The sequence below is a fragment of the Rhynchophorus ferrugineus genome, unplaced genomic scaffold, assembly GCF_030347505.1.
Source record: "Rhynchophorus ferrugineus isolate W39M unplaced genomic scaffold, kcgeb_rfMv2 rfM1, whole genome shotgun sequence".
Classification (NCBI taxonomy): domain Eukaryota; kingdom Metazoa; phylum Arthropoda; class Insecta; order Coleoptera; family Curculionidae; genus Rhynchophorus; species Rhynchophorus ferrugineus.
Window position 1 is genome coordinate 44,775,075 of NW_027472580.1, and position 14,864 is coordinate 44,789,938.

The 14,864-nt window shown below is 33.0% G+C and overlaps 2 protein-coding genes across 2 annotated transcripts in view; one reads left to right on the forward strand and one right to left on the reverse strand.

Moving 5' to 3' along the window:
• Nucleotides 1–55: 55 nt before the first annotated feature.
• The window catches only part of LOC143206843 (uncharacterized), a 58,215-nt gene continuing 43,406 nt past the window's right edge, over nucleotides 56–14,864 (reverse strand). The window contains exons 5-7 of the mRNA XM_076419642.1: nucleotides 1,340–1,506; nucleotides 1,102–1,285; nucleotides 56–314 (exon numbers count right to left, since the gene is read on the reverse strand). Of these exons, the coding sequence (XP_076275757.1) occupies nucleotides 90–314; nucleotides 1,102–1,285; nucleotides 1,340–1,506 (576 nt within the window). The 3' untranslated portion in view covers nucleotides 56–89. The remainder of the gene's footprint in view (nucleotides 315–1,101; nucleotides 1,286–1,339; nucleotides 1,507–14,864) is intronic.
• On the forward strand, nucleotides 352–1,004 carry Mpp6 (M-phase phosphoprotein 6). Its single transcript, XM_076419643.1, has one exon. The coding sequence runs from the start codon at nucleotides 439–441 to the stop codon at nucleotides 856–858; it is 420 nt and encodes a 139-aa protein (XP_076275758.1). The 5' UTR covers nucleotides 352–438; the 3' UTR covers nucleotides 859–1,004.

Consider the following 14,864-nt stretch of genomic DNA (forward strand, 5'->3'; position numbering starts at 1 on the left):
GTCTAACTGACAAGAGTTATTAAATAGCGGGTGAATTTAAAATAAAAATCACATAAACAATATAGTGTTTTCTTATTTAAAAAACAAAATTATATATTTATAACATCACAAGATATATCATGTTTTATAAGAAGGTCTTTTAATGTTTTAATTCGATCATCATCTTGTTTTTTCATATCCATCAATTGGTTTTCGTGAGCTTCTAGCATTTTTATATATTTAACTTCTAAAGAGTTTAAAATTACATCAAATTCTTCCTGGCGATGTAAATTGGTTTGAGTGATTAAATCAGCTTTTTGAGCTTTCAGCTGTATCTAAAATATTAATAAGATTATAAAAAGCATTTACATATCACCAGGGTGAAAATAAGAAGACATTTAAAACAACCTAACCTTTGTAATTTGTTTCAAATTGTAATAGATTTTTATAAACATAAAGATGGCAAAAGAAGTGAAACTTTCCAAAGCAATTTTGGAAATGAAATTTATGAAGAAAACTAAAGAGAAAGTTGCGAAGGAAGAAGAAAATGCAGAAAGTAGGGAAATGTATTCCCATGAAATAACTGAAGAAATGAAGAAAAATGGAAATATAATATTTCGACCTGCCAGTATAACGGTGTGTAAACGATTAGTTGATGGTCGACTCTCATTTGGAGGAATGAACCCTGAAGTTGAAAAAATGATGGAGAATGATTATAATAAAAGATATACAGAAGCCGAGAAGAAAAAAGAAAAAGACATTACAGATGAAGAAATGGCAATACAGCATTCAACAGTTGCAACAATTAGCAATAAGTTTAAATCAAAAAGAAACAGAAATAAGAAATTTCAGAAACCTAGGGATGAGCCTTTACTATAGTAGATGACTATAGACTTAATGTTATTAAGTGTGTATTTACTTTTAATACTAATGAAACTCTTTTTATATCTTGTAAATGACTTTTTCTTATACATGCAATGTTTGCTTTCAATATTATTTACATAATAAAGTACTTTTATGGTTAATATGGATTTAATTTAGGTTTGAATGTGACAAAGAAAGTATGCAAGTTTAACAAAAATGTAATGATGTAAAGGTTAAGTTAGTTTGTTATTTGAATACCTGCAGGGTAGTTTCTTTGATATCTAACTCTTGTTTAAGTTTCTCTATCTGCTTTATATATTCCTTTTCAGAGCGATGAAATAATTTGTCCATTTTTGAAACACATTTTTTTAGCAAATGCACTTTTTTCTCACATTTGCACGCGCTAATTTGTTTATGCAATTCCGATATTTCATTTGTTACTCTGAAAATGTAGCGACGTTACTTTAGACTCTTAATTAATAGTTAAGCAAAGTACAGTTCACAACGATTTTTAATAATGTCATTTAATCGAGATATTTCCTCGTCTTTTTTATTCATGAGGTTATCGTTCGTTTTGCTGATTTCCGATAACTGTTTGTCAAATCTTTCTTTTATCTCTTTAATTTTTTTGTCATACTCGCATTCCACAGCTTCCACTTTCATCTGCAACAAAACGTTTTAATTATGCAAATCCGTGTAGACCTAAGTCACTTCTTAATCAAAGGGTTGACCTAGACAGTAAAACAATAATTTAACAGTATTATTATTATTAAGAACAGAAGTTAGTGTTCCCTACCAAACAAATGTTTGTCATCTCTATTATGAGCTTATCTCGACGTATACCTGCAGTCCCAACGTTGTCAAACTTTGTTGATTATCATTTTATCTTCGATTGCATTGTCTATTAATACTCAAAATTAATTATTCACAGTGATTCATTTAAAAATGTTGTTTTTCCAAAACCAATCTCTTAAGGATTTTTAAAGGCTTATGAGAAAATTATACTTCCCACTGTGATTGCTATTAAGTAATAAATACATCACTATAGTTTTATATCAATTTATATAATTACTGAGTAAAATTATATTAATTAATTAATATTATATTATTTATATCTGTCATTTAATTGTATTTTGCTCTAGTAATATATTAAGATCGCAATTTTGACAACGCTAGTCTGTTGGTAATATTTGTTTCCCACAAATTATATTTTATAGATTATTATAGATTGTTTACATAGTAAGTATATTATTTTATCTACTTTAAAATATTAATGATTTATTTTTATTTGGGTTGGAGAAAAAATAATTCCGTTTTTATTATGTTCTTAGGCGAAAATATAAGTTTTGATAAAGGATCTTTTAACAATATTTTGGTAAAGTCACAATTCCTTCACTGCAGAATTTTAATATTTCAAAACGCGGCTTTATTGAATAAGAATTGCCAGAAATTATAAGAGATCTTTATATGTCAATTGAGAGCTAGATGTTACCATAATGACAAATGTAACTTTCCGTTTCAATTGTATTTTTAAAACTGTAATTAACTAAATACACTAATTTGGCATTAAGTATTTATAATTTTTTATTTTATTAAAAAATGTATTTAGCGACGAAGCTTATGTTTTTAAGTTTTGAAATATAATTGCTATATGTGGAACGATGCTAAACGACACGAGCTTCACCACACGATATACATATATGGTTCCAGCAGGAAATTTTGCACCGAGATTGACCTAATTCTGAATTTTTCTTGTGAGATTTTTACAAAGTCTTATGTTCATGTTAATAAGCTGTAATCGCAATCGCAATAAGCTCAAATTCAGTTGGATCTATGCGTCATTGATAAATTGGACTCGTCGAAACACTTATCGTGAAGTCACTCATCTGATAGATTTACAAGAACGGAAGAAGATAGAATTTGTCACTTTTTAGATATGTTGAGGGATGGAAGAGACAATCAAGTTATTTGTAAAGTTAATAGTGGAAAATAAACTTCCATAACGTTTTTGATGTTTCCATTTGCCAAGAAATCTGAATATAAAGAAAAAAGTGCGCAATATATTCTGCTTTAAAAATGTATTTATTTAGAAAAATCGGTACAATATGTTTTCGGCAAAACATTTTCCACCATTTTCTACAACTTTCTGCTATCTTTCTAGCAACATTTTTTTTTTATTACTCTTCGTGAGTCCACAATCTGCCCTATTGGCAATAAGTATTCCTTATGTCTATATTATATATACATGGCATGTAGAAAATCACTTCATTAAGCAATCTTCTGTATAAAATATTATCTTAATTAATTAGTCTTATTTTAAAGCTTATTCTAAAGTCTACATATATCCAGTAATTAGATCAGGTGGTGTTAAACGTTTTAGTCTACGTACTTCACTATCACGTCGCATATTTTGCTGATTAGCGAGTACATTGGGATGCACTGACACTCTTTCGAAGTACTTCAGACAAACACGTTGTATTACACTCGTTATAGGTTCTAGAGGAATATCGCGTTGTATCACTTTATTTGAAATATGGTACGGAGCATCAACAATGGCACGCAACACCTTATTTTGGAACCGTTGAATGATGGATATATTAGATTTGCTTGCGGTACCCCATAGTTGGATTCCATATGCCCAAATGGGCTTGAGTATAGACTCATACAGCAAAACCTTGTTATCTAATGATAACTTGGATTTGCGCCCGATGAGCCAATACATTTGATATAATTTTAGTCCCAGTTGTTTCCGTTTAGAGAGTATGTGCTTCTTCCAGGTTAGGCGTTGATCCAAGTGCATACCAAGATATTTTACAACTGGTGGACATGTTCTTCTACGCAGGGTAAACGTTATATGCGCCATGTCTTCAACCATAATTGTATTTGCTCCAGGTGGGTTTGTATGGTTATTGATGCTGTGACTGGATCTTCATGGGATGCTAAGATTGCTGTATCGTCTGCATATGTTGCCACGGTAGTTATTTTTGTGGTGGGTAGATCAGCCGTATACAGAAGATACAGTACTGGACCCAGTACACTACCTTGCGGAACTCCTGAATATATGGGATTTAATTCGGTATGTTCATCGCCTTGATTTACAATAAAATGTCTATCAGTGAGATACGATTTTAGTAACTGATAGTCCGGATGAGGGAGAAGTTTCTTTAGTTTAACCTGCAAGCCCGTATCCCATACTTTGTCAAAAGCCTGAGATATGTCTAGAAAAGCAGCCGAACAATATCTTTTGGCATTTAGGTCAGCGATAATTTTGTTTACAAGTCTATGTACTTGTTCTATAGTCCCATGCTTATTGCGAAAGCCAAACTGATGTTCTGGAATAATTTTTCTTTTTTCTATTATATAGTTTAGCTTTTTTATGTATAATTTCTCGAAAACTTTCGAGATTATCGGTAATAAACTTATAGGTCGGTAGGAGGTCACATCTTCTGGTATTTTTCCTGGTTTAAGAATCATTAATATTTTAGCTACTTTCCAGATACTAGGGAAGTAATTAATTCGTAGCATAGCATTAAATATAAATGCTAATAGTTTTATACCCTTTTCTGATAGTTCTTTTAAAATTTTGCCAGTAATTAAGTCATAACCATTAGCTTTTTTAATATTAATCTCTCTCATTATTGTTCGTTTAACTTTTTTGACCGTTAATTTCTCGTGCGGTAAATCGATTTGAAATGGCGAATCTAGAAAGCTAGTAATTTTATTTTCCTCATCTTTATGTAGCTAAGACAGGAAAGGTTTAAAAACATTTTTTAAGTGTTTTGAGAAAATGTCGGCCTCCTCTTTATTGCTTCTCGTCCAATTATTTTCGTTTGTTTTAATAGGTGGGTTATGCTGCTGGGATCTCCTAAGCTTTTTTGTTGCTTTCCACAACGAATAGTCTGTAGCCTCAGTTGATGTCGAGTTTTCCAGGCATTCTTGAATGCCTTGGTTTTGTTCAATTTGGATAAGTTCTTTCAGCTCTTTTATTGCCCTATTAAATTTTCTTTTATTCTCTTCAGTCCTTTGGTGTTGCCAATTTCGTCGTAACTTTCTTTTTTCTGCTATCTTTTTCTGTATTGTACATGATATATGTGTATTTTTTCTTGGAAATGTTTCGCGGCTATTTCAATATCCATTTCAGTTTGTAACGGTAAGTTTAGAGGGATGTTTCGGTCTAAGTTTTCTCTAAATGAGGGCCAATTAGTTCTATTATTGCACAGAGAAGGGGGTTTATCTTTGATGGTAATTTTTGAAGAAATTGTTACTATTATTGGTGAATGATCAGAAGACAGGTCGAAATATGATTCTGCCTGACACTTTTTTGGATCAATATTTTTTCTAATACAGAAATCTATTGTATCTGGTTTTTTATTTCTGTCTGAAGGCCAATATGTTGGTTCACCAATAGAGATATGTTGTAAGTTATCTATCCTTATTGCTTTTAACAGTTCTCTACCTTTTGAGGTTATTATTCTTGAACCTCACATTAAATGTTTTGCATTATAATCTCCTCCGGCTATAAATCTATTACCTAGCGTACTGAAGAATTTTTGAAATTGTTCTGCTTTGTTGTTATATTTGGGTGGGCAATAAATCGCAGAAATTGTTAATGGTCCATGGACATCCTCTATGGTTATACTGGTGGCTTGCAGGTAGTCCTTGCGGAATTTTTCTTTTTCGAAATGCTTTATATCATCTCGAATTATTATGGCTGTACTTCCATGTGCTTTATCATCATGGTGATTTGTATGATAAAGTTTATATTTAGGAATTTTCAAATAATGTTTGTCCGAAAAGTGTGTTTCGGAAACCATCATAACGTCAATATTTTGTTCAGTTACGAACATTTTTAGTTCCCTTGCGTGTTGTTGGAGCCCATTCCGGACGGCGATTTTGTAGCTATTGGTTTCAGGCATTAGGCAAGTTTGTTGACGGCGGTTGTGAGTAGACCACGCATCGTAGTCATTTAGTTCGCATTTAATAATATTATTTTCCAATTTGGTGATTTCATACACCGCCTTATTATTTCCATTAGGTTTTATATCAATATAGAACATAGGCAGAGGCTTTTTTGTCGTGCGATGATATATTGTGAACATTTACGACCTCGTGGCCTTTTTCAGCTAGTGCTACCTTGATGGTGTTAAAGTCCGTCCTGTGATGTAATCCTTTTAACACGAATTTAAATGTTCTCTCGGATTTTGACCTGAATGTATGGTATTGGGTGTTTCTTTCATCTAATTCTTTTACAAGAATTTTAAAGTGATCCGCTTCGAACAATTGGATTTTAATTGTTTCATAGCTCACTGTTTTAATTGTGTAGTTCGTAGTAATGGTTTTCAATAGGTCATGGATGTGTTTTATTACTCCTACCTTAGAGACTGTTATTGGTGGTGGTTTCGGAACAACTTTTTCAGGGCTTGGTTGTATATTCTCTTAAATTTCTTCCGACAGATTGCTAAAGCTGTTTTTTGTCTCTATCGGTTTCTGTAACCAATAGTCACTGATTCTTATTTGTTTCCTCGCGATTTCTTCTTCTGGACTTCTCAATCGTTTTTCGTTAATGACTGTAGTCCATTCTGATGGTGGAGTTTGCGTTATTGCTGATTGTTCTAATCTTATGTCAAAGTGTGCAGGTTATTTGGTTGAATCGCTGTGGTTTGCCATTTTTAGATTTTTAATATTTTATTTTATTTACTTCCAGAGGATAAAAAAATAAAATAAATACATTGTTTATTTCACGCACTTCATTTTTCACTTACGTTATTTTTTGCACTAGTTTTTGACCAAAAATACTATAAATGAATTTCAAAAGGACTGTTGTAAAATAAGGAGAAATAATTTTAAAACACTAATAAAAATGAGATGCAGTCTTTTTGTCTGGTCACGTAAACACGTATTCACTACACTTTAGGTCTGCGAGAGACGGATAGCCGCATCTGTTATGCGTTTTTAACACTCAATTAAAATAACCGTAATAATATACTGGGTTTTTTTAAAAGAAAGGTATCTTTCTAGAGCTTGGAGAGTATTGAAAATACGTCTTCACCCTACGAAGGTTGGAACCGAACTTCTCTCTAGCAACATGGCGATACCGTTTTGAAAGAAGGATGTTGGTTTGACCGCGATCCAATAATCGAATCTTTTTCGCGCTTTTTCAGAATTTTGAAACCGTGTACCAGCCAAGTTATACTGGAACGATTTGAAAAAGTGGTCTTGCAACGTGTGGATGATTGTTATCATATAATGTCAGATACTGGCTATTGCTGGTCTTTTTTGGAACCATACGTCTTTTAATTTGTTCAGATGACGTCAGTAGGTAAAGCAATGAGCTGAGTAGTAACTACTCTGAAAGACGCCCAGTCGAAATTCGGCAAACTTCGGTAGTTTCCCTCTCATTTCGTGACGTTACCATTTACAAGCGATCAAGAGATGAATCTGGTCTACAATCCTAATATACCATTTGTATTGCTTTTATTAACTTATTTTGCATCTAGACTTAAGTATTATATTGTTATTTGTTTTTATGTTTTTGGTTTTAGTTTTATATATTATGCAGCAATGGCCATTTGGGGATATTTCATCCAGATGAGTATATACTCCACTGTTTTAATTTTGTAAATTGTATTCAATTCTATAATTAATTCATCATATTTTAGATAAAATTGAGCCTGTGAAAATAAAATTTTAGAGTTATATCTCACAGTGAGAAAATTGAACAAGAAATTTTTGAAAGGACCAGATAGGGATATCTATGTTAGTAGAAACTATAGCATTTGCTTGATCTTCTAAGATTATATCATAGGAAATGGATATAAAATAATATGAATAATATGAATCCTAGAAAATATGCGGTATATATATTATATTCTTGAAATATGCACTTAATTTACAGGAATTGGCAACATGGCAAAATCAAATTTAAGTGGGCATGCCAGGCGTCTTTATGAGTAGACTCTCTTGTCTGCAGTAATAGTTTTAGTCGGTTTTAGTGGTTCATAATACACTACACTAATCCTCTATGATCATGAATATTCCGATTCAGTGTCAATATGGAAGGCTCTCTCGAAATAATCCATGATTTTTTGGCGTTTGCAACTGTAATAGTAGATCTACTTTTCATCTCAATTCACAATACGCCACAGGGAATTCTTCTTTTTCGCTTGGCAAAGAATGAAATTGCAAGGAAACGGTTCAATATATTTTCAGTCATTTTGTATGGTAGCCATTTTTCCACTAAAACTATCCTATTTGAGAGTTAGGGTATGGTGTTTCACGGTTGTTTACATTGATATTTCGCATTTTCATTAATAGATATGACTGATTAAAACTCATGCAAGCATTTAATATTTTAGTATATTGAAAATTTCTTGCTATTGAAAGTATCAAGTATTGTTAGTAAAGTATCAAGAAATGGAATAACACGTCAATTGAAAAATTCTCGGCCTGACACATAGATGGCGCTACCAGAATTAAATCCACATGTTTTTTAGTTAGCCCTAACCTTCAAAAGATGCGTGTATAAATTTGACAGCTGTCGGATCATTAGTTTGTGAATTATAGCATTTCGAGTAAAGCAACTTTTGTTATTGTGAAAAAAATGGATAAAAAGGAATTTCGCGTGTTGATAAAATATTGGTTTTTGAACAGAAAAAATACAATTGAAGCAAAAAATTGGCTTGATGCTGAGTTTCCGGACATTGCCCCAGGAAAATCAACCATCAAGGATTGGTATGCTAAGTTTAGACGTAGTAAAATGAGTACCGAAGACAGTGAACGCTGTGGATGCCCAAAAGAGGTTGTTACCGACGAAAACATTTAAAAAATCTACAAAATGGTTTTGAATGACCGTAAATTTGGTAGTTCACTAGTGAAATAACAAAACACTTTAAAGATATCAATTGAACGTGTACATTATATCTTTCACGAATATTTGGGTATGAGAAAGCTCTGTCCAAAGTGGGCGCCGCGCGAGCTCACTTTTGACCAAAAAAAAACGACAAGTTGATGATTCAGAGCAGTGTTAGCAAGCGTAATAAACCCGAGTTTTTGCATCGATATGTGACAATGGATGAAACATGGATCCATCATTTCACTCCGAAGTCCAATCGACAGTTATCCGAGTGGACTGCACACGATGAATCCGCTCCAAAGCGTGGAAAAATGCAACAGTTCGCTGACAAGGTTATGGTGCCTGTATTTTGGGATGCGCATGGAATAATTTTCATTGACTACCTTGAAAAAGGAAGGACCATCAACAGCGACTATTACATAGCGTTATTGGACCGTTTGAAGGACGAAATCGCAGAAAAACGGCCCCATTTGAAGAAAAAGAAATTGCTGCTTCACCAAGACAATGCACCGTGTTACAAGTCAGTGAAAACGATGGCAAAAATAATTCATGAATTGGACTTCGAATTGCTTCCTCACCACTGTATTCTCCAGATCTGACCCCGAGCGACTATTTCCTGTTCTCAGATCTCAAAAGAATGCTAGCTGGGAAGAAATTTTCGTCGAATGAAGAGGTGATCGACGAAACTGAGGCCTATTTTGAAGCGAAGAACAAATCGTACTACAAAAATAGCATCAAAAAGTTGGAGGGTCGCTATAATCAGTGTATCACCCTTGAAGGGAATTATGTTAAATAAAAAAAACTAATTTTGTCAAAAAATGTGATTTACTATGGTAGGCCGGGGACTTTTCAATTGACCTGTTATGTTACACCAGGATCGTATTATACAGTAGCAGTAACTTTTCGATATATGTTGCAACAGCTATATTGAATAGCTGAAAACAAAATCACAGTTGTTTTCTCGAGATCAAAGAATATCTGCAATTAATACGTTTTTAGTTAGCGTTTAATATTAATATGTTGAATTTTATTTGTGTAGTATATATTTTTTAAAGACATCTAGTTGGACATTTATTAAGCCGGTGAAAAATTTATCAATAAATTTTTTTGGTTGCCTCTTTTTTATACGTATTTCTATTTTTTTATTATCCGGTGCAACTATTGGCCATTACACATTTTATATTTAGTAAATCCGTTGCTTTTTATTAAAAATTTAGTATTTATTGTGAGAGATTAGAATCGTATTCAAAATATTGTCAATAGCTAGCCACTATTTTTTTCCATGTTAGAAATTTGCATTGATACAATTGATGTATAATCGATGGACTCGATTCTTGATAACTTCATATCATTTTTATCAATCCATAGCCGGTGCTCGGGGAGAGTGTCTACTTCTCAACTAATTCGCTGCTGTTGGTGCACCAGGATTTCCAATATTCCTCACTAAATTCCGCCACTGTTGGTGACCGGACGCGAACAAAAGGTAGATTTCGCCACAAAAGTTTATGATTTTCACATTTGCCTTCGTTCATCGGCGGTTGATGCCACTTTTTCTCCTGTATGACTCTTTCAATTAATAACGCCTTCACTCCAACTCCAACTGGATACCGTTGAGATTTACAATAGCAGCCGAACCCTTAGTTGTCAGGTTTTTTTTATGTTTATTAATTCTTAAGGCATATGTTTCTACGGTTCGAACTATACTCAACATTTTCTTCAGCGAATATAGCGCTATCATCAGCGAATGTCAGATCGGTCAAAGACTTTGTAGCATCATATTGAATGCCATCTATTTTTAATTTTTTAATTTTTTAATTCTATTAATAATTTTTTAAAAACTTTTCGCATAATTGCATCTGTTAAACATGCAGCTGGGGTTCGCGATTAATAATACCTGGAAAAGGAAACGCATTATTTGCAGCAATAAATATTACTAATTTTAACTATCAGTCAGGGCGTGAACCCATAATAATAAGGTATCAAACCTAATGGACTTTTACATTTCGAAAGGCATCAATTCAAATACAAATCGGGGGCTTGTGCGAACTATCATCTGATCACACTTCAGTATTGTTAACACTAGACGCGAAAATTCTGAAAAAAACCAAGAAACCTAGTCTTACTAACAAATTTACCAACTGGAACACGTTTAAATTTATAATGCAGGAACAAATCAGTATAAACGTAAGACTCAAAAGTATATACGATCTTGAACTGCAAACCCGAAATATAATTGAACAAATTCAGTCTGCTGCAAAAGAAACTACCACAACATCAAGAGACAAGTCAGAATGTGAGGTAAATTACCCCCATTAAAATTATAAAATTGATAAAAGAAAGACGAAAAGCTAGAAGATTATGGCTTAGAACCAGAAATGCTGTAGACAAAACTACGACTACTAATAAGATTTATGAAATTAGTAATCAGACAAATCAAAAGATTAAAAAAGATAAACAAAGTTACTTGCCATGGAAAGCAACCCGGAAATTTAAAAGACCAATTATTAGAGTACCGCCTATTAAAAATAATCAAAATTAATGGGTTCGACGCAACGATGAAAAAGCTGTATTATTCGCAGAACATTTAGCTAACGTATTCCGACCAAATAATAGATACACAACCATAGAATCTACATATATATAGATATAAATCCTGTTTATCAACTAGACGAACTGTAAATCTCATTTCTCTAATGGAAGTTGCCACAGAAATTGACTTCAGTCCTAAAAAGGCTATAGGAATTGATGATATTTCACCTGGGTTATTAAAACAGCTGCCGCGAAAAGCAATATTTATGTTGACATATATATTCAATGCATGTTTGAGACTAAAGCATGTTATGGAATGTCTTAAGGTCGCTCGAATAATTATGCTTAAAAAACCTGTTACCTGTTGTATTTCGCTGCTATTTGCGATATCAACATTATTTGAGAAACTGCACTTAAAAAGTATTAAACCTTTTATAGAAATACGAGATTTCCAGTTCGGATTTCGAAATTACCCCTCGACAATCGACCAAATGCACAGAGTAACAGCGGTTGTAGAAAAGGCATTCGAAGAAAAGAAATACTGTCCTGCAATATTCCTGGTCGTCTCACGAGCTTTTGACTGGGTATGACATTTGGGATTAATATACAAAATGAGCAAATTGCTACCACGGCATTACTGTCTACTGCTGGAGTCTCGCATGAAGGAGCATTCTCAAGATTTAAACCTATTTCGGCTGGAGTTCTACAGGCTAGTGTCTTGGACTACTCCTATATCTGCTCTATACTGCTAATATCCTAACAACAAAAGAACTAGTACTTGGAACATTTGCCATCGACACGCGGTAAAAGATGTATCTCTGTCTCAAGCTGTAGAAAAAGTATAAGTAGCAGTTAACAAGATCTACAAATGGACTAGAGACTGGAAAATAAAGTTTAATAGACAGAATACAGATTCGTCATGCAGAATTAGTCAAATACTTCGGTATATATCTCGATGATAGGTTAAAGTGGAAACATCATGTTAGACAAAAAGCAGAGCAGATTAGACTCAAAGTCAAGCAACTGTACTAGTTGGAAGATACTCTCAACTTAATCTAAAATCAAGGAGATTGGTTTATCAGTCAATAAAGCCAATTTAGATCTATGGGGTGCAAATATGGGGTTGTACTAAGACATCAAACCAACTAGTAATCCAGCTTACCCAAAACAAATTTCTACGATTAATCACTTATGCTTATCGCTCGTAACCAACGAAGAGCTGCATGATGACCTCTAAATCAAATGGATACACGAAGTGATCCAAGATTTTGCCTTACAGACAGTAGTAATACATTAATTTCTAAATTAAGATTGTACTAAGCATATCTAATGTAAGATATAGTTAATAAAAAAAATGCATCTACTACTATGTTGAAAAGCAATGGAGAGACATCTCCTTGGGAAACACCAGCTTGAACCTTATATGTATTTGACAAATCGCTTCATACTCGAGCACAGCTAATGGAACCATCGAAAGACTCCTCAATAAGTTTAACTGCTTTTAGAGGAACGTGTTCGGCTTTGAAATCTACCCAAAGTGAGGGCCAGTGTATACTGTCGAAACCCGAGCGAAAGTCAATAAAAATGAAAAGCGCACGTTTTCTACATCTAATAAGTTCATCCATCAGCTGACGTAGCGCGAATATTTTATCTATGTAGCCTCGATTGGGTCTAAAACCCACCTGTTCTTCTCTGCTAGTATCCTCGCGAGTTATTTGAAGTCTGGTATAGCTATTCAAGTGGTGTTGCAATATGGACGTTTTATATGGAAATTATTAAATGGAAAGCCCTACCCCCACCTACTATGTTCATCAAATATTATTTCTTCTCACTACCACTTATCTTGGTTTATGATTTGTGGCCTGGTTGATCGGTGCTTTATTTCTTATGAATATACAAAAAATTAGGTTGATCCTTGACTCGTCTCAAAAAACGAGATATTTTTTCAATGCACAATTCGAGAAAAGATGCTGAAAAGTTGTATCTAACAATAATAACACTTTGAATAAAATACATGGACCATTTTATCTGAATAAACTCAGAAAACTCAAAACTTATCTATATACCATATAAAATAGGTTAACTTAAATGATCGTCCTCAAATAGCTCGTATACACATATATATTTAGCATTTATACAGACATCCTTTTTTCAACATTTTCTTCCATATTTATTCAGAACCAACCAAGACGGGCCAAAAGACTTTATATAATATTTACGAAGTGCACGACGCCGTCCTCGAAAGCAATTAAAACAGAAGTAGAGATTTAGTCGGAGTGCCACCCTATGAGATAAAAATAACTGCGATGATTATATACACATATAAAACTACGGTTAAACGTTCGTTCTGTTATGACGATGGCGAAAAACCGGAAAAGGTCGTAAACAAGCTTAGTATTGAGTCTAAACACATCAGGACGTAAAACAGATATCCTTTGGGATTTTAAAATGTACTATGAACGTTAAAAATAGCTACAGTGGTAATGCTTTTATAACATATTTTCAACTATGTGTCAAATGACAATTAAATTCTCAATTATTATGAAAGACTTTAATGTCAGATTTAATAATAGGTTATTCCGCATTCCGCATTTTAATAATTCATCTGTCATAAGAACATATAACTAAATTTGTTACGAATCACTTAGGATTCGGGACGGGAAGGAATTAATAACAATACTTTTTAATTTCCACTGCTGATCTTTTATACGATTTTTGAACAAATTCGAGACAAACTAAAACGCCCTCTACTTGTTCTTTTTTACATACTAGGGATTGGTTTTTGTATCAATATGAATCATATATAACACCCCATCTCAATTTAATCGTACCTAACAACTTCTAACACTCGTTCGCTTTCTAACAACTAACGTAATTAACATTACAAACAAAGATCATTACAAAAATTGCAACATTTGAATTGCAAGAACAAAATTATTACATTCTACATATAGATTACATATTCGAATTTAGAACTATTCTATTTCTACATGGTAACAAATTAATTTTACTAATTAAGACAAGTCATTAAGACTTAATTGAATAACTCTGCGCAATTATCAAATAAACACACGTAATGAACAATTAACTGTTTTTTAGACAAAATTCTCTCTTTCAACACTTAAAAACTTTGAATGAAAAAAATGCCCACTTTTTGTTCTTAGGCTGCCAAACCTACATATGTGTATTTGCCTTTGAATGAATTTACTCCCTGAACCCTTTGAACTGACTCGAGGAATGAAAACATTCTCTACTTGTTGTTCTTCTTTTCTACATACTAGGGATTAGTTCTTTTATCAACATGAATCATATATTTAATAAAATTTTCATGGTTGCTCTCAATTTTAATTGAAACCGATTAAGTAGAAACTTAAAGATTCTACTAAATCTTTCTCGATCAATTGATTATTTTTGTAATGGTTTCTGGTACTGATTTTTTAATCAGTTTTCCAATCAAGGACGTTTACTTCATATGAATCATTTTCATGAACTATCTCACATACAAATTATTGTTTTTAATCAAGCAGATTTTTCCTTTTGGTATGAATTTAATCCCGGCACAATGTCCAAACTTCTTCACTGTTAAAATGAACTGACATTCAGTGACGTAGAGTGAGTGGGTGACAGATGCGACTCGCAC